This window comes from Chamaea fasciata, unplaced genomic scaffold, assembly GCF_029207755.1.
Source record: "Chamaea fasciata isolate MVZ Bird 193981 ecotype frontalis unplaced genomic scaffold, bChaFas1.0.hap1 SCAF_41, whole genome shotgun sequence".
Taxonomy (NCBI): Eukaryota; Metazoa; Chordata; class Aves; order Passeriformes; family Sylviidae; genus Chamaea; species Chamaea fasciata.
In genome coordinates, this window is record NW_027094126.1 from 375391 (window position 1) to 395385 (window position 19995).

The 19995-nt window shown below is 55.3% G+C and overlaps 1 protein-coding gene across 1 annotated transcript in view; it reads right to left on the reverse strand.

Annotated features, from left to right (window-relative positions):
• Nucleotides 1–4076, reverse strand: part of R3HDM2 (R3H domain containing 2) — a 20451-nt gene extending 16375 nt beyond the window's left edge. The window contains exons 1-3 of the mRNA XM_066207278.1: nt 4070–4076; nt 2977–3166; nt 243–441 (exon numbers count right to left, since the gene is read on the reverse strand). Coding sequence (XP_066063375.1) covers nt 243–441; nt 2977–3166; nt 4070–4076 — 396 coding nt within the window. The remainder of the gene's footprint in view (nt 1–242; nt 442–2976; nt 3167–4069) is intronic.
• Nucleotides 4077–19995: the final 15919 nt, after the last annotated feature.

Here is a 19995-nt window from a genome sequence, read left to right on the forward strand (position 1 = left end):
GGGAGGTGACAGCCCTGGCACCAGAACCTGGGGACAGAGCACGAGTGTCCCCCAGGGAATATCTCAGTTATTCCACTCCCAGGCACAGGGAATATTTCAATCACTCAGGCCAGGACAGATTCAGCTAAAGAGGAAGGGAGCAGTCTGCACAGTGTGGTGGAAAAGGGGGCACAGGCTCTGGATCCTTTGGGCAGGGATGGAAACCCGCAGGTGAGGGCCCAGCTCTCACTGCCCACACTCACCTGAGATTCCTGGCGCACGCTGACCTCCTCCCCCCCATCTTTCTCCACCTCCTCCTTGCTTGGTGACCTGGATACATATTTGGTTTTGTTCACAGATTCCTCAACCACCTTCTTTTCTGATTCCTTCATAATTTCTAGGGACTCCTGTGCCGTGTTGCTGTTGGACATCTTCAGAGCCCTCCGATGCAGCGACGGGCACCTGCAGGACAAGGGACAGGGCAGGTCAGGGGTGCACAGAGATTCTCTCTGGACACAAAGAGGTTGGAAATTTCTTGAAATCCACCTCGTGCACGGATCCCAAACCAAGCACTGGAAGCAAGGCCACCCGTTCAACCCCTGGGTGCAGCCCCAGCTCGAGCACACCAGGAGCTCCATGGTTCTTGCCAGGATTTTGGAGCTGCCAGGGCTGGAAAAAGTCCCTGAGGTAGAACAGAGGTCCCAAGGCAGGTGAGTGATGCAGAGAGTGAGACTGAGGGCAGCTCTAAACCAGCAAACATCACACAGGTGAAATCAATTCCAGCAACCAGAGCTGTGCTCTGCCCCAGGGCAAACCACCACCAAAAATCTGCATTTCCCCAAATCCCAGCCCAGTTCTCTTTGTAATCAGTCAAATCTTCAGTGAGAAAACAGCCTTGTACTCCAAACATGCTCTGTGAGATAAGGTAACCCTGATATCTCCTGCTGGTCAGATACTTCAGGACGAGTGGGACTCAAATTACACATTAAGACAAAAATTCCTGATAAAGTTGTGTTTAATTGCTTCCCTTTGATTAGCAAGAAGCAGGCAGCCCCTGGAAGCATCTCTGGATTAGTGTGGGGCCTGGACAGGGCAGTGCCTGTGCTTTGGTGTGCTGAGTCCCTCACCTAGGACCTGCTCATCAAATTAATTGTTAATTCTAATTTGATCATCTGCAATCAAAACATCAGCCCTGCCCCTACAGCTCATCAGGAACTGGAGTGCCAGGACACAGGGAACAGCTGATATTCCTGGACTATTCCTCTTTAATTTGTGAAGCTGTTGAACACAAAACGTGTATTTGACATTTATGCAGTTACTGGAATTGGTTCCAGACACAGAAAGCAGGAGAATGCAGTGAACTGCCTCCATCCCACGGATTCTTACAGGAGTTTTAACAAATTTGTTATGACATGGAGGGCAGGTGCCCTGGGGTGGCTGGAAAATGCCAGATCCAGTGGGACAATGGGACAGGACTGACACAGGGAGGCAGCTCGGCCACCTCAGCTTCCTGTATTCCATCACCACCTGCTCAAAGCTGGCCATGAGTGAGGCTGCTGCCAGTCCAGAGCCACACCTGGGACAGCCAGGAAAGGGAAAAGTCACTGAACTCAAGGCTAAGCAGCAGCTTAAGTGGGTGGGAAACATCCCAAAAATTTGGTGCAGGGAAAGCATCCATCCTCCAGCAGCAGGCTGAGATCCAGCAGTGGTGTTCCCAGGGATGCTGCACAGTGTGACAAGCCCCACACGAGGGAATCCCACGCTGCTCCGACAGGAATTAGGTCAGGAAGGGAAAAGGGAACACTCTGCCTGGTGTGCCTCATTTGTGGGAGGATTATGCAGGGGGTGAAGGTGGTAAACTCTGCCTCCCCCCACCCCAAAAACACTCCACACTGTAGGAAACTGCTCCAGGCTCACGCCCAGGCCACGGGCTTAAACATACCGAGAGGATCTGGAGCAGATTTTGGGGAAGGGAGGGAGGAGGCAGCACCGGAACTGCACACATGACACTCAAATAAAGGAGCAGGTTTTGTACAGCTCATTCCCTTTGCACCACCCACCCTCTAACAAGCTTTTCCCCCCAAGCCAAACACCTCAGCCAAATTTAAGAAAGATAACAGGATCTTTCCCGTCGTGCTGCAACGTAACTTCAGCATCACACGGGGATTATTATCAGATCTCCCAGAAAAGACGACTCAGAGCCACAGAAAGTGACATTTATCAGCTGCCCCCTCCTGTCACAGCTTCCGTCCCCGCCAGGCAGCCTCCAGGACATTTCCCTGCACGCAGAATCCGGGGAAGATCTGGGCACTGCTGCTTTCCAGAGGAGGATTTCCTTGCGGGATGAATGAATCAGCCCCGCTGCCTCGGGCAGCCGTGGGACGCAGCGAGGGGGTGGCAGACACGAGTGACGGTGACAGACGGGGCTTGTGGAGAGTGTGGAAGTTCAGAGGGACTCAGGGAGGGTGGGTGGGATGGAGCTGGGCCTTGGCAGAGAGCAAAAAAATTACCACGGATGCAAGGCAAAAATCCGTGTCAGGAAGAGAGGATGGAGCAAAGGTGGGAGAAGGTGGAAGGGAGGAGGTGGGGGAGGTGTCGTTCCCGTTTTGGGTTGGGGTTGGGGATTGGCAAAGCAACTGGGTCAGTGACAGCACTGACTGGGCATACTGGGAATGCTGGCCAAGGGCCAGGGAGTCGGGACACATTTAAATCCTCCTCCTCACTCCAGAAAGGAACATGGAATTCCACCTCTGCTGCCTCCTTGCCACCCGCAGTTTGCAGCTGCCGAGCCCCGGGAATGCAGCAGCAGCAGCAGGGAATGAAAGCAAGAAAGTTCTGCATTTCCAGTTCAGATGGATCCCACAGCAGATCTGGGAAAGGCAGGAAGCTCCTGCTAAATAAACTCTCTTCCTGGCCTTGTTTCTCAGGGAACAGACCTGCTTCTGAGCTAAATGAGGATGCAAAGGAGACATATGGCTGTTGGGTGCAGCTGCCCACACACGGCTCGGGTGCTGCAGCGGGATGGAGGGATCTGGGGTGGGGATAGAAGGGTCTGGGGTGGGGATGGAGGGGTCTGAGGGATCTGGCGTGGGGATGGAGGGGTCTGGGGTGGGGATGGAGGGGTCTGGGGTGGGGATGGAGGGGTCTGGGGTGGGGATGGAGGGGTCTGGGGTGGGGATGGAGGGATCTGGGGTGGGGATAGAAGGGTCTGGGGTGGGGATGGAGGGGTCTGGGGTGGGGATGGAGGGGCCTGGGGTGCCTCAGCCTCTCCCTGTCAGGTTTCAGGGCTAAGGAAACAGGTGCTGAAGGAGGGGATTGTCCTGCTCTGCTCTGGGACAGCCTCACCTCCAGTCCTGTTAGGGCAGTTTTGGGTGCCACAGTGTAAGAGGATCTAAAGCTATTGGAGAGCACCCAAAACAAGGACATGGAGATAGAGAAGGGTCTGGAAGGAGGAGCTGAGGGCACTTGACTTGTTCATCCCAATCTGCAGCTTCCTCATGAGCACCACTCTGCTCTCTCGTGACCCAGGACTTGAGGGAAAGGTTGGAGCTGTGTCAAGGGAGGTTTAGGTTGGATATCAGAAAAAGGTTTTCCCCCAGAGGGTGGTGGGGCACTGCCCAGGCTCCCCAAGGGATGGGCAAGGCTCTGAGGCTGCCAGAGCTTCTGGAGTGTTTGGACACCGCTCCCAGGGACAGAGTGGGATTGTTGGGGTGTCCTGTGGCAGGGCTGGGAGCGGGACTCAGCGATCCTTGGGGTCCCAGGATTCCAGGTGGGCTTCACCTTCCCAGCACCTGCCCAAGCCATGACCACAGGAAGCAGCGTCAGTGCTGCAGCATTCCCACCTGGCTTCCAAGACTCCTGCCTCCCTTCCCTCCACTTCCCTCGGTTATCAACCACCTCTGGTTTGGCTTTCCCACACTCACTCCACGGAACATTCAACAGGGACATGCAACAGGGCCACGTCCCTGGCAGAGATGACACAGAACAACCTTTACGACCCCTCCCAGCCCAAATCACGCCATGATTCCCCTCCGGCACCCCACAGCGTTCCCCTGTGCCCTGTTTGGGGGCAGCAGCACCCACCACCCACCCGCCATCACCGCCCTCCCGCTGGGTACCAGTGATGCTCTGGCGAGCAATTCGCTGATTGGCTGCCCGGCAGCCAATGGGGAGCCGAGCTCCATGGCAACGGGGCCCTGTCGCCAGGGGCAACGGGGCGGGGGTGACTCAGGTCCCCCCCCTCTCCCTCCCCGGCGCGGCTGCGGAAAAGGCTCAGCACTGGGAAAAGTGGAGGCGGTGGGGTGGGGAGGGGGCTGCCATTCCAGCCACGAAGCCCCTCGGGCTCTGCGGGGCCTTCCTCGTGGCCAGGGATTGTCCCAGTGGCTCCTCCTCGGCCAGGGAAGAGCGGCTGGGACGATCAGGGGCAGCCGGCAGGTGCAACAAGAGGATGGGATGGAAGGATCTGTCGATATGATAAAAGCTCCCGCAACAGCTCCATCCTGAGCTCTGCTCAGGTAAAATATCACTGCACCAGCATGGCTGCCAGGGGCAGCCCCAGCACCCTGGGAAAAGTCTGCAGGCTCAGCTGGAATTCCGACAGGTAAAGAACCTTTGGAGCTCACTCCCCTTCCCTCCTGCTCCCAGTCAGGTAGGAGCTCCCATGAGGACAAGCACCTGGTACAGTGAGAAACCCCAAAACCAGAAACACTCATCAACTCCAACTTCAAAGCCACCTCTCCTGAATTCTCCCCTTACTCCTTATTATCAGTTGGAGAGGGACTGAATTCCTCCCTCCCTTACAGCTCTTACAAAACCCAGCAAGATTCCCCACAGGAGGCCGGACGTCTCTGCCAGCACAGTCCCTGTGCTTAGTCATTGCTTTAAATCCTAATCTCCACCCCCACATGACATCAAATTCTGAAATTATGATGCAGATGGAAGGGTTTGACTCCAGGTGAAAAGGGGGGAAATAACCTTATATGAACAAGGAGACAGGAAATGCAGGTGAGGCGAAGCGGATTCTGGAGAATCGGGAGGTTTCCTTGTGGAAAACATCTCAAAGCACAACATCACTACAGGAGGAATAAAATACTCTGATATTTTGTTACTTCCCTCATCACCATCAAGGCAAGGACTAAACTCAGGAGAGGCATCAACTTGTTCTCACCCTATTCCAGGAGCGTGACCAGGACTGCCAAAATAATTTCCATGTGATACCCAGGAATTGCATAAAGGTGGATACAAGTTTTATAAACATTGATATTTCTTTTTTTCAGGAAGAAATTCCTGCCTGTGAGGGTAGGGGGGCCCTGGCACAGGTTGCCCAGAGAAGCTGGAGCTGCTCCTGGATCCCTGGAAGTGTCCAAGGTCAGGTTGGAGCAGCTTGGTTTAGTGGGAGGTGTTCCCTCCATGGCAAGGGGATGGAATGAGATAAGCTTTAAGGTCCCTTCCCACCCAAACCATTCCAGGATTCCATACTCAGATCCTTTCTTCCACTTTCCTCCCCTTTCAAGCCCTCTCTGATCTCACCTGGGCACACCTGAGCCACAGCTGTTCTCTGCTGCTCTTCAGCACTGGGTACAAAAAATCTCTTAAATACTGTGACCTGGATGGGAAAACTTGGCTTAAATCTAATTTCCATGTGTGGAAAAGCAAACACGGAGAATTCCTGCTACAATTATCCTGTGCCACATTCTCCCAGATACTGACAGGTTAACACAGGGAGAAAGGAACCAAGTGCACAAAACCCCAGGAGTGAAATGGTCCTAAGGAACGTTTCGCTAAGGAAAGTGGGGTTAAACAGTTTTAATTTCAAGTTGTTTGAACCTGGAGCTGCCAGCACCAAGGGCCCTGCTCTCCCCCTCAGGTAGGAAAAGAGACATGACTGATTTGATGTTAGAAAGAAAGGAAACAGCGATCCTGCTGCTCTCTTTTCCTTTGATTTTTGGGAGCTGCTTTAGGCTGAGCAATAACCTTCTCACCCCTTGTTTCCAAAATCTGGGGGAGGAAAAAAAAAACCCCAAAACCAACACCAAAAGAACCCCCAAAAATCCATTAAAAAGCGAAGGATCATCAGTGCCACAGCCCTGGAGAACGAAGGGCTTCCTGGAGAAGGAAGTGCCGCTCCCAGTGCAGCACTGAAGGTTTGTGGACAGTTCCTGCGGGTTCCTGCGCGGAACTATGGGAGAGAGGAAAGAAATGCAGGATGAGAATCCCCTGTCAAGAGCTCCCTGCTCCATTTCACACCACTTCCCACTTCCTCATCACGAGCTATTCCTGTATCCATCCCCAAGAGCAGGGAACTGCTCCGGTGACGTCAAAGCAGTTTCCCAGCAACAATTAATGAGGGCTGTCCACCACAGGGGTTTCCTGAAAAGCGAGCAAGGAATTATCCACCTACTTTCCACAGTGTCAGGATGCAATAGGACAGCACTGAGCAGGGATTTCTGTTAACCCCTCCATGGCTCAGCAGAAATCCCTGGGACAGCTCCTGATTATTTTTTTTCAGAGAACCCCAAGCAGAATTCCTTCCAGCTCATCCTTAATGAGGCACCTGCACCAGAGGTACCAAGCAGGAAAACATAAAAAAACTCTTCTCCTGCTGGCACCTGCTCCTGGTGCCGAGCCTGTGCCAGGCAGGAGCAGCAGCATTAAAAATCTGGATGAGGGAACAAGGAATTCCCTCACCTTCTTCCCGAGCTGACCTGGCTGGCAAAGCACATCCCTAAACTTTGTTTATCAGCCCCAAAGCAACACAACTCCCAGAGAACCTCCATGGGAGGAAGGCACAAGGAAGGAACGTTATCTCTATCCTTCCTCCTGCTCTCCAGGTGCTGCTCCCGCTTTTCCCCATGACACAGAGCCGCTCATCACATGGCAGACACTGGGTGTTCTCCAGGGGGGAGCCAGAAACGGATTTGAACATAGAAAAAAAAAGGGGAAATAAAGATTCAAAGAAAAACCTCAACTTTATTTGTCGGTTGCCAGCAGAAGTTGGGATTGAGTGTGAAGTCTGAGGAGATTCCAAAGTACAATAACCACACCTCAATCCCCCTAAAAAACAGCTCCCAGCACTAAATCTGGAATGAAGAGAGCATAACTTCTTGGATGTTAGGTAAAACCGGACAATGGACATGTGAGAGGAGGGGGAAAAGTCAATCCAACCTCCTGAGTCCACTAAACCCAACTCAGTGAGGGGTTTAAATTAATTTTAAAATGGGGTTAATGTATCAGTGAACACAAGCACCGTCCTACAGAACACCAAATTGCATAAGCCACCCCGAAAAAACGTCACATGGCACGAAGCCAGCTGAGTAGCCAACATTCCCCATCAACTAGCCAGCTCCGAACAAGTAAATCCATTAAAATATAACCCCAACAAAAGAGCTGGGAAGGCTCTGCCTTTGCAAAACAACGGGAAGTACCCAGGAGCAAGCTGCAGACGCTTGGAGCACAAGGAGATTCCATGATGCTGTCAGGGGAACTCCTTAATGACATGGCAGAGCACAGGATGCCGACCGGGGATTCCCTCTCTCTCCGTAGGTGCATCCCCCCCGGCAGCACAAAAGGAGGAAGAGGAGAGCTCATCTCACACTCCCCAAGTCTTGACTGGGATCTCAGAGCCACATATTCATTTCGTCCAGCTCCATTTTAAATTAACCCCCATCCAGCAGCAGAAATCCTGCCACTTACCGACGGGGGAGAGGGACACTGCCAGGTCCCCATCCCTGAAATGTTCCCCCACGTTTACGCTGCATTTTGCACCGGGGAGGGGAAAAGAAAACTCGGATCAATCTTCCTTTTTCTCGAGCCCCCAAATAATTAAAAAAGCTCCTTCTAAAAATAAACTCACCGTGGTGGTTCTGCACTCTGAGCACGTCAGCTGTTTCCCGATTTCAACGGAGACTCCATGGCCGTGCCCAGTTCAAGAGGAATTCTGCCAGGATAATCTGGCTCCCGGGCAGCCTCCGCCAGCTCTCCCGAATGAAAAAATAAAATTAAAAAACAAACCCAGCTCGCGATCTTTGCGGCTGCTCCGGCGAGCTCGGGGCTCTGACAGGCGGCTCGGCAGCGGAGCAGATCCCAGCTGTTCCCAGGGATGTCAGCACAGCTCTGCCAATAGCCACATCCACACCCCCCTCCTGCTCTCCTGCAAATCTTCAATGGAGCTGCCTCCGCGCAGCCCCGAGGCGCCGTAAAAGACGCAGCATCCGGCCCCTGCCAACCCCGGAGCTGAGCAGGGAGGGACACGGGGGTCCCTGCTGGATGGGGAGTTGGGGATGAGCCAGCAGCGTGTCCTGCAGCCAGGAGGGTCACCAGCTCCTGGGGGAATCGGGGCCAGCATCACTGGGCACTGAGAGAAGGGATTGTCCCACTCTGCTCTGGGTTGGGGCAGCCTCACCTCCAGTCCTGCGGGCAGTTTGGGCACCACAACACGGAAAAGGTCTAAAGATACTGGGGAGGGTTCAAAGGGGGGACACAGGGATGGGGAAAGGTCTGGAGGAGTCACACAAGGAGCAGCTGAGGGCACTCGGCTCGTTCAGCTGGAGGAGACTGAGGGGACGCTCCTTGGGGGCTGCAGCCTCACATGAGGGGCAGCTCCCAATTTCTGCTCCCTGTGACCAGGGGAAGGACCTCAGGGAATGGCAGGAGCTGTGTCAGGCTGGATATCAGGAAAGGTTCTTCCCCCAGAGGGTTCAGGCACTGCCCAAGGGAATGGGCACAGCCCTGAGGCTGCCAGAGCTCCAGGAGCCTTTGGACACTGCTCCCAGGGAGGCACAGGGTGGGATTATTGGGGTGTCTGTGCAGGGCCAAGAGTTGGGATCAATGATCCTCCAGGATCCCTTCCAACTCAGAATATTCCATGATTCCATAAAAAAAAAAAAAAAAAGAAGGGATAGCAGATACTGCCCAAGGCATCAGCAGCCTCCAGAAGGATTCACATGCATGGAAAACACCTCACGCCTGCCCGGGTAGGTCACAGCCAGCCTTGCTCGGCTCCTGTCACTGCTGCCATAACTTTTCCGAGGGGCTGCTTTGTTAATGGTTTCATTTCAACGCAGTTTTTTCTTTTTCTCGCTTATTTATTGGTGATTAAATACGGAGAGACAGAAAACAAGAAATGCAAATGGCCCCAGAGGCGTTCGAAACCTTTCACTTGTTTCAGTTTTCCCCAGAAAGGGGTTTTCCAGCCCAGGCCTGACGATTCTGCAGGCACAGAGGCTGCAATGAAGTCTCCTCTCCACATCCCATGGATGGAAGATGGGAGAGAAAGGAATTATGAGGGATAAGAAGACAAAAGTCACCTGCAATGCTATTGCAGAGTTGTCAAAGGTCTCGATTAATCTGCACCTTGGAATGCAAAGGCTCCAGGGATGTTGCACAAGATTTTCCAACCAAAAGGTGCAAGGAAGACAGATCCAAAGGATCCAAGTTCCTTTTATGTCTGCCACTTCAAGTTTCTTTCCTTTCAATTCTGCAAAGAACTTGAAGGTACCTGGACAAGAAAACCAAACCACGGCCTCACAGGCTCTTTGAGAAACAGGCACCACAGTCTGAGCAGGGTGAGGAGGACAAGGGGCTCCAGCTGAGCTCAGTCTAAGGAGGAAGAGAAGCCTCAGCTGAGCTCAAGGGGAGGTGGCCCAGGGGCCTTCAACTAAGCTCAGCCTAAGGAGAATGAGGGGCTTCAACTGAGCTCAGTCTAAGGAGAATGAGGGGTTTCAGTTGAGCCCAGCCTAAGGAGGATGAGAAGCCTCATTAGGCTGAGAAGCCTCAGCTGAGCTCAAGGGGAGGCAGATGAGGGGCCTTCAGCTGAGTTCAGTCTAAGGAGGACAAGGGGCTTCAGCTGAGCTCAGTCTAAGGAGAATGAGGGGTTTCAGCTGAGCCCAGCCTAAGGAGGATGAGAAGCCTCAGCTGAGCTCAAGGGGAGGCAGATGAGGGGCCTTCAGCTGAGTTCAGTCTAAGGAGGACAAGGGGCCTCAGCTGAGCTCAGTCTAAGGAGGACAAGGGGCTTCAGCTGAGCTCAGTCTAAGGAGGACGAGGGGGGCCTCAGCTGAGCTCAACCTAAGGAGGATGAGGAGCTTCAGCTGAGCTCAGGTACTGCTGCTGCACAGGAGCTCCAGAGGCAGCGCCTGCGGCTGCAGCAGCCCCGGGATGGCTCAGCAGGAGCCGGGCTCGAGCCGTGGCTGGCAGTGTGTGCTCAGAGTGGCTCCCTGTGGCAGCCCAGCAGCTCAGCACCAGCTTTTACCCCCTTCTTAATCCATCTCTTTGGGGGTTGGTTATTCCTGGCGCCCTGGAGTGTTAAACCTGGAGCCCTGAGCTCTGAAGCAGCTCCAGGAGATATTTCCCAAGTGAAGAAGTGACAGGAAGAGGCAGAGGAAGCATTCCCAGGGCAAGGATCACTGCCCCACACAGCACCTTCAAATTGCCCCCAACCCAGTAAAGCCACAGTTTTATTTTGCTAAGGGGCATCCTGTGGTCAGAGGCAGCCTCAGGATCACTAGGGATGGGTGCTGGAGCCCTGCAGTGGTTGTAAAAGGAGAAAACTCAGGATGCTGCCCTCCTCTTCTTCCAGATCTCCCTGTTTTCAAAGAAGCATCAGCTTCAGACCCTCTGTTGAGGCCCCACTGTCTGTAGTTAAAGGAGGAAGAGAAGCTCAGTGAAAGCCTGCAGACCTGATCTCTGGCTTTCGGGCAGGTGGATCAGCAGATTTTGGAATGTGAAAGCCTCCAGCCTCAGGACATGAGCACCTGCCCCAGACAGCACAGGTGCAGCCTCCTGCAGGCTCATCCAGCTCTTCCCAAAATCCCTGCCCATCACTGTGAGCCGGCAGCGTTTCATCTTCATGGAGCACAGCGTGTGCAAGAGGATTCCCTGAGCCGCATCCCTCTCCTGCACGGGAGACAGCAAATCCTGGGCGGAAGGAGGATGAGGATGAAAAGTGAATCAGCCCCAGCAGTGTGGACAAAGCCCCACGGAGCAGTTCCTGCCTCTCAGATTGAGAGCCCTCAGCTCTGGAATTGCAGCCACACGGTGAAACTGGGTCAGGGAAAGCGAGGACGGGGAAGATGCAGCAATTCCAGGTACTGCCGGTGCTCCTGGCTGGCAGGGATGCTGCCAGTGCCCAACAGTCACAGCCAGGAGGAAACAAAGGGAAAAGCAAGGAGACATTCCCTCCTTCCCTGGCAGACACGTATGGATGAGCCCAGGCACTGTCTGCCAGCCCAGCTCCCATGGAGAGGAAACGTGGCAATTAGGAAGTGGATAAATTCCATTGGAAGAGGGAAAAGTCAAGACTTGTGACATTAAACCAGTGGGGTGGCACTGGTGCAAGACCCCACCAGCAGACAGGACTGGGATCTCCCAGAGACAGACAGCGGCTGGAAAGGGAGAAGAGCTTTGCCAAAGGAATTCCATGCATCCACAGACCCACACAGAGCAGAGAATTAATCCCCTCTCCCCTTGGAAAGGGGGAAAGCCCCAAATCTGGCACAGCCTCACGTCTCAGCCTCAGCCCCCACAGCACCACGGGGACGAGGGAGAGGAAAATCCTCAAGGAGCTGGATCTCAGCTATTCCGTGGGATGGACCTGACCTTGCTGAGGATCCAGCAGCTGCCATTCCCAGCATTAATCACTGGGATGCACAGGTAGAACCACGCTCCAGCCAGACAGCATCTGCTTCCAAGGACAACGAGGAGCACACGGACTGCAGGGAGGAGCTGCCTGGTGTGACTCAACGTCAGGTGCTGCCAGGTGCCAGCGAGGACACGGAGCACTCGGACAGACACCACAGAACCACACGGAGAGTCAAGGACCTTCCCGAGTCCCCCGTGCCCACACTCCGATTCCGTGTTTTCCTCGGCACGTGCGCCGAGGTGACGCTTCGCAGGCAGCACGAAGAATTTTAATTCCACTTTCTATTTTAAAAAGGGCCTTTCCATTCAAACCTGCCTCAGCTGTGGATTCATCAGCATGGCAACCACTCCTTCTCTGTCTGTTCCAGCATCAAATACCTGCAGATCCAGAGGGTCCAGGCCTGGCCTGAGACCCCTCGACCCCTCCAGCCCCTCTCCAAGCCGGGCCTGGCGTGGTTTGACATGAACCAAATCTGTCAATGGCTCAAGACAGACACGTGGGCAGCAGCGAGCAGGGAAAACGTAGCGCGCTCCATTCAGCTCCAATCCCTGATAAATAATTCAGGAAGAGAAATGCCGCAATACAGAGCCCAGCAAGATTTAAAAATAGACCATGCGCCGCTCCAGAGGAACGGAGGGAAGGAGAGGGGTGGCAAGAAGGGGAGCACGAGGGGTGCCAGCTCCACACCCCGACCCCAGCACAGGTGCTCACGTTCCCTTTTCACTGGGAATTTAAGCCAATTATTGTTAACACAGCAGCAGCATTCCTGGCTGGATCCTGTCCTGGATCAGCACCCTGCAAGGAGGCAGAGTCCCAAAAAATGAGCCCCAGCAGGAGGAAGGATGGAGGTGGGTGCCACCCCAAATCCAGCTGCCAGTAAGGCAGGCACTTCCATTCATCACCCATAACACCACAACTGTCCCAACACTTCTACCCTGAATTATATCTAAATATGGATGATGCACAAAAATATATAAACATTCAATCAAAACCATTCAAATATCATCACACAAACACGCTCCCAGTCAGGCAACGAGCGGAAAACCGTTGTCACAGGATTCCATCACCCTTCCTGCATCCTAAAAAAAAACCCCAACCCAACTTTGTGCTACCCTAAAATATCCAACTCTCTGAACAGTGTAGGTGTCACCTGTATTTTCATGGTGGGAATTAGCTCACAGAAAGGATGTGGGAAGATCATTACCAGCTCCTTCCACCTGTACCAAACACTTCCCAGGCTCTATTAATTATTAATTAGCCTCAGCCAAAGGTACAGCCCCCTTTATCCCAGTTTGCCACTGGGATGCTCTAAAGGAAAAAAAATGGGCTTTCCAGGTTTTGCAGGAATACTTTGCCAGATGGCTGCGTTCTCCCCTCCTCTCTCAGCTTCAAAAATAGCTCCAGAAAGACACGGATTCTTCCCTGCTTCCTCGTGAGCAACGATCCCGGCTTCCCAAGGGCTTGTGACATGGGAAACTGCCACTAATAAGAAGATACAGAGTGAGTTTTTATCATGAAAAATAAAATTATTTTGTGGTTAAGTAATTAAAAACCTAATAACTCTGGACTTAGAGGCTATCCATAAATATTATCGAGTTTTCCCAACAAACATGAAAATAAATATAGGGAAGACGTGGCAGCAGCTACTGTGAGGAGACTCTGACAGGACACCAAAAGTCCCCAAAAAAGCTGCTGGTCAGTGAGGAGATGGAGGAGAAGCTCCCAACGCTCCCACTAGTGGCAAGACAAGACTCCTGCAATCCAGAATCCACACGGAATCCATCCCCAGGCTGCTCAGAAGCTGGGAATGCCCGCAAGGATCACAGGGGGTTGGAATGAGATGAGCTTTAAGGTCCCTCCCAAGCCAAAACATCCCGGGATTCCAAAATTCCCTGGTAAAAGGGAGTTGCTCCTACGAGCTCAGCAAATCCGCTGCTGAACCCTCCCAGTCACATCCCAGTGGGATTTCAGGATTTTTCCTTGTTCTGGGGAGCTCTGAGCCGTCAGGATCACGCCTTGAACACCCTCAGTGTGAGGGGTTCTAGTCCATCCAGGCAGTGCCAAAGACAACAAGTGCTTCCAGAAATCCCTGTCTGGAGCCAACCTGGGGGAGGAGCTGGGAGAAGAAAACCCCCAAAATTTGGGATACAGACATATTTAAATGGAGAGAGCAGGCTGAGGCTGGAGAAATCAAGCCAGTGACAGAGGCAGGACACAAAACCCTCAGCATTCCCCCCCATTTTTTCCCCATCCAGGGTCAAATCCCAACACAATTGGGCTCAAAGCTCCTGGTCCTTTGAACACAGGGAAGCAGGCAGCACGAGATCCCATTTCCTCATGGAATTTCCTGCCTGAAGCCTCCCCGAGAGGGGTCAGCTTCCAGGATAACACCTTCCCAAACGAAGTGGATTTAGTGTCTAAACTCAGCTCGGGAGAAATTAATCCCTCAAAGAAAAACGATGTCAAAGCAAGAGCGAAAATTTAAAAACTTGGTTAGAAAAACCTTAAGGGAGCTGCTGTCAGAGTGGGCTGGACCTGCCCACACTCCATCATCCCCGAAATTCTCCGGGAAGCGGCGGTGACTCAGCCTGCGGCAGCTCTCGGGGCTGGGATGGAACTGCCCTTCCCAGGAACCCCTGGATGCGCAAGCTCGGGGAAATCCCGGTGCTGACCTGAACTGCAAGCCAGGCAGGGGATGGCTCCCAGCTCATGGCATTCAAGGGATGATGGAGGAGGGTTGGAGAGGAGGGAAATTCAACTCAGGTCCTTGAGTTCAACAAGGCCAAGTGTTGGGTCCTGCATTTGGGGCGCAAAAACACCGTGGAACACTCCAGGTTGGGGGAAGAGGGGCTGGAAAATTGGGAAAGGCTCTGGGGGTGCTGGTGGCAGCACCTGGACACAAGCCTAGGTGTGCCCAGGATGGCAGCTGGGCTGTCCCAGCCATGGGGACAGGGATTGTCCCTCCGTGCTGGCACTGCTGAGGCCCCTCCAGTGCTGGGTCCAGCTCTGAGACATTGAGGGGTCACAGAGACCTTGAGGGGCTGGAGCGTGGCCAGAGCTGGGGAAGGGCTGGAGCAGCAGCAGAAGGGTCTGGAGAAGTCCTGGGGGGGCTGGGAAAGGGGCTCAGCCTGGAGGAGCCTCAGGAGGGACCTTTTCACCCCACAACTCCCTGATGGGAGAGTGGAGCCAGGTGGGGTCGGGCTCTGCTCCCAAGGAACAGCAGGATGAGAAGGAACAGCCCCAAATTCCTCTAGGAGAGGCTGAGGATGGACATCAGGGGGAATTTGCTCATGGAAAAGGTGGTCAGGCCTTGGAAGTCCCTGGATAAGGAGGCTCAGAGGGGAATTTTCACCCCAAGACTCCCTGAAAGGAGAGTGGGATTGGAATCTGTTCCCAGGGGAACAGCAGGATGAGGGAAATGCCCTCAAAATTCTTCCAGGAGAGGCTCAGGATGGACATCAGGAGGAATTTGCTCATGGAAAAGGCGGTCAGGCCTTGGAAGTGCCTGGATAAGGAGGCTCAGAGGGGAATTTTCACCCCACAACCCCCTGACGGGAGAGTGGAGCTGGGTGGGGTCAGGCTCTGCTCCCAGGGAACACCAGAACAAGAGGAAACAGCGTCAGGCTCTGCCAGGGGAGGTCTGGGATGGACATCAGGAGGGATTTGTTCATGCAAAGAGTGGTCAAGCCTTGTCAGGGTGTCAGGCACCATCAGGCCTGCCACTTGTTCCGCACAATCGTGGAATCACTGATGTTGTCCCACCAGACTCCTGAGCACCACATCCAGTCCTTCCTTGGACACCTCCAGGGATGGGGACTCCCCGGGCAGCCCCTTTCAATACCTGACCACCCTTTCCACGGAAAAATTCCTCCTGATGTCTAACACAAACCTCCCCTGGAGCAACTGGAGGCCATTTCCTCTTGTCCCGTCCTTGTGGCCTGGGAGCAGAGCCAGGCCCCACCTTGGCTCTCCCCTCCTGTCAGGGAGTTGTGGACAGGCAGAAGGTCCCCCCTGAGCCTCCTGTTCCCCAGGCTGAGCTCTTACAGCTCCCTCTGAAGTTCTCCAGACCCTCCTCCTGCTGCTCCAGCCCTTCCCAGGCTCCACTGTCCTCCTCCAGACACGCTCCTGGCACGTGGAGGTCTCTGACCTCTCGAAGTCCTTACCAAACACCAACAGGCACTTCCAAAATCCATCCTTTAAAAAAAAAAAGGATTCAGACCAAAGTAGGAGTTGAATCCACTTGTCTCACACATTTGTTTCCTCCCAATATCCCCCCTCCCCGCCAGGGCTGCCAGACACCATCTCCTGCTGTTTATTCCCCTGGGCAATGAACCTGCTCTGAGTTCTGCCCCTGCAGCCACGGTGAGAGGCTCAGGATCATGTCAACAGCCATTAAAGCACTTCAACACGGGTTTCAACCTCTGCTGGAGCTCTTGGATCCAGCCACAAATGGATATTTGGGAAGAATTTAAGGCAAGAAAAGCACCTCGGCACAGGAATGCCGGGGGGAAGCACCAGTGATCCCAAATATCGGCAAGATCAGTTTATTAAGCTTCTCTTTAGCCAAAAAAAAAAAAAAAAAAATTTAAAAAAAGAGCCCCTTGAAAAGCCTTCAAGGTGCGAAGCTGTGTGTCCCTGCCTCTGGCTGCACCTCCTGCCCCAAATTATTAGGGAATAACTCACTGGAGTGACCCAAACCTGCTGCACTGGAGTGACTGAGGTGGGAGAAGAGCTCCCAAAGCTGCTCTGAAAGTTTGGGCACAAGATCCCACTGTGGTGCACCTGAGGCAGCCACCTCGCCGTTGAAAACAATTTTTAAAAAATCAATCAAATCATTCAAATGAGCGCTGATCCGGCTCTAATTTGATGTTAAATGAGATAAGGAGGTGAAGGGAACTGCAGAGGCGCAGAGAGAGCAGCGGTTTAGGCACCTCAAAGGGGTGATTTAGGCACCTTCCCCCGCCCCAAAACCAGGGGTTTGGAATTGCAGCCCTGCCACGACCTTAAATTTAGCAACACAAATGGCAGCACTGCTAAAAGGGGAACTCGATTCCACCCGGGGGATCCGGTGTCACAGGCAGCACCAGGGGTCCTGGGGAACAGCTGGAAGGAGGGATTTGTGGATAGCCCGAGGGGCTGCTTCTCCCTGCGGAATTCACCCATCAGCACAGCAGTTTCTTTGCCACTGAGGTCAGTTCAGGGCCCCTCTAATCAGGGAATTCTGGAATGGTTTGGGTTGGAAGGGATTTTAAAGCTCATCCAGTTCCACCCCACCTTCCTTCCACCATCCCGGCTCCAGGGTCTGTCCAACCTGGCCTTGGACACTTCCAGGGGTCTGGAATTCCTTCCAAGCCCTCTTCCAGCCAGGGCAGACAACCACCAGGAACAAACAATTCCTGCGAGACTGAGCACTCCCCACCCCAGGAATCAGCAGAATCCCAAATCCTCAGCGCACACTTTCCCAGGGATTACAGCTGTGGGGAATTCCCACTCTGGACCTGTTGCAAAAATCCACCTTGCTCTTCCCAACACTGCAGAACCGCGGAAGTATTCCAGGAACAGAGCTCATGGAAAAGCTCGTGTGTCCCTGAGCTGATCCACGCTGGCATTAAGAGGATCCCCACCGCAACAGGTCAGTGGGATTAGGCAGAGGTAAATCAGCTCCCAGGATTAGGAAGCACCACAGGGAGATCTTGGATGAGGGGAAGGAGGTGGAGCCAGGTTTTGAGCCAGGACACCAAACTGCAAGCCAGGAATTTTAAATTCTTCAAGAGCCAAATTGTTCAGGAATGAACAAAGAGGATTCTGGTGACGTTCCTTGCCACAACCCACCGGCTCCATCAGAAGCTCAGAAGCATAAGACTTCTCCCAGCACATTTCAAACAGACCTGAGAACGCTTTAATTAACGCTTTAATTAACACCAACTCACCTATGACACCTCCTGCAAGGGGACAGAAGCAACTCTGACCCTCAGCCTAAATTCCTACAGGTGCCAAAACCAAAATCCCCGGGAGGATTTAAAGTTCCAGGGCTGGAAACGCAATAAAAAACAAACCCAACTTTCCATATATCCCATCACACAGACCCCTCCAAACCAGCACCTTCCCACCTGTTGAGAGATCCCAGGAGCGGGAATCAATTCCAGGAAAAGCATTTCAAGGCAAACACGTTGTCCGTGAGGACACCAGGACATGGCACGGCGCTTCCCAGCCCCCGAAGCGCCGCGGGCTCCTCTCCCACCTGCGGCTCTCGGTCTCCTCAGCTCCCTGCGAGCCCAGCCCGGGCACTGCCGGGACCACCCGTGCCCCCGGTACCGAGAGCTCCACGTGCTCCGCCAACGTGCCCGGGGGAAGCGGCTCCGTGAGACCGCTCCGAGCAGCGGCACCGCCGGGAGCCGCACCGAGAGACCCCCGGGAGGGGCAGCGCAGGAGCCCGCACCGAGCGCTCCCCGAGAGGGGAACCGGGAGCGACCCCGGAACCGACCCCCGAGAGGGGCAGCCCCGGGCCGGGACCCGCCTCCGGGAGCAGCCCCGAACCGCGCCACCCCCGCGGGGGAACGAGCGGGAACACCGTGGGAGACTCCCCGCGGCGGCCGCCGTGCCCGGTGCACCGCGATCGCCCCGTTACCGCCAGCGCCGCTCCCCGCCGCACTTACCGGGCCGCGCCGGGCCGGGCCCTGCGCCGCGGGGCCGCCGCCGCCACCCCGGGCCGGGCCGGGCCTGGGCCAGCGCAGGCCGCCCGGGCGGGGCGGCGGGAGGGGCAGGACGGGGGTGGGGGAGGGGAGGGCGGCCGGAACGGGGAAAAACGGGGAAAGAAACGGGAAAAAAAAAAAAAGGGAAAGAGGAGGCGGCCCCTCCCCCGCGGCGTGCGCGCTGCGTCACCGCGCCCTGCGCGCTGCGTCATCACCCCGCGCGCCCGGTTGCTGTGGCAACCGGAGGGACGCCGCGCGCCGGGGAAGGCGGGAGGGGCGTGGGGCGCCCCCTGGCGAGGCGGAGGGAGCGGCGGCGGCGCCTTTTAGGGAAAGGGGCGTGGTTGTGGGCGGGATTAGTAACAGGCACCGCCCATAATGCAGTGACTCCGCCCCCCCGCGCGGGGCTCCGGCTCGGCCCCCTCGGGGGTCCCGCATCCAGTGGGATCCTCTGTCCCCGGCGATCCCAAATTCCCCAGGGTTCCCGCATCTCTCCGGGGGTCCCACAACCCCCTGAGGGTCCCGAATTCCCCAGGGTTCCCACATATCTCCGGGAGTCCCACGTCACCAAGGATCCTATAGCCCCCAGAATCCCACATGTCCCCGGGGATCCCGCAGCCCCCTGGGGATCCCAAATTCACCAGGGATCCCACATCTCCTCGGGGATCCTACATCGCCAGGGATTCCACAGTCCCCAGGACCCTCCATCCCTGGGGATCCCAAATTTCCCAGGGCTCCCACATGTCTCCTGCCGTCCCACATCACGGGGGATCCCGCATCTCTCTGGGGGTCCCACAACCCCCTGAGGATCCCAATTTCCCCAGGGATCCCACATCTCTCCGGAGGTCCCACATCACCAGGGATCCCATATCCCCCGTGGGTCCCAAATTCCCCAGGGATCCCACAGTTCCCAGGATCCTCCATCCCCGGGGATCCCAGATTCCTCAGGGGTCCCACATCTCTCCGGAGGTCCCACATCTCCAGGGATCCCATATCTCCCTGAGGATCCCAAATTCCCCAGGGATCCCACACCCCCCGGGGGTTCCAAATTCCCCAGGGATTCTCCATCCCCGGAAATCCTACGTCTCTGGAGATCCCGCATTCCCAGGGATCTCTCATCCCCCACGAACCCCCTATCCTCAAGGGTCCCTCATCCCTCCGGGAATCCCCATACACCTGGGATTCCCTTTCTCTGAGGATCCCCCATATCCCCATCCCCTGGGGATCCCTCATTTGTCGGGATCTCCCATCAGCAGGTATCGCCCATCTCCAACGGCCCCTCGACCCCCCAAGATCCCACTTCTCTGAGGATCCCCGACCTCCAGAGATCCCCCGCCCTCGGGGATCCCACATCCCCCGGCGATCCTCCACCTCCGTGGCCCCCACACCGCACCGGGGGCCTCCAGTACACCTTGGGTACCCCCCCATGTGAGTCCCCACCACTTCTCTGCCCGAGCACGGCCGGGGTGGGACCGAGGTGGCACCGGGGTGGCCTCGATGTCCCCGCTCTGCGCCCCCCGAGCAGCAGCACCATCGGCCCGGCTCCACCTTAACCCGAGCGGCCGCGCCGCGCTGCCCGTGCCCCGGGCGGCTCCGGGGGAGCGCAGGGGCGTTTATCTCGCCCGGGATCAGCCAATATTTGTGGCCACGTCAGGAGAACGAGCCCATCCTCGCTCCGTGCTCCCGGCTCAC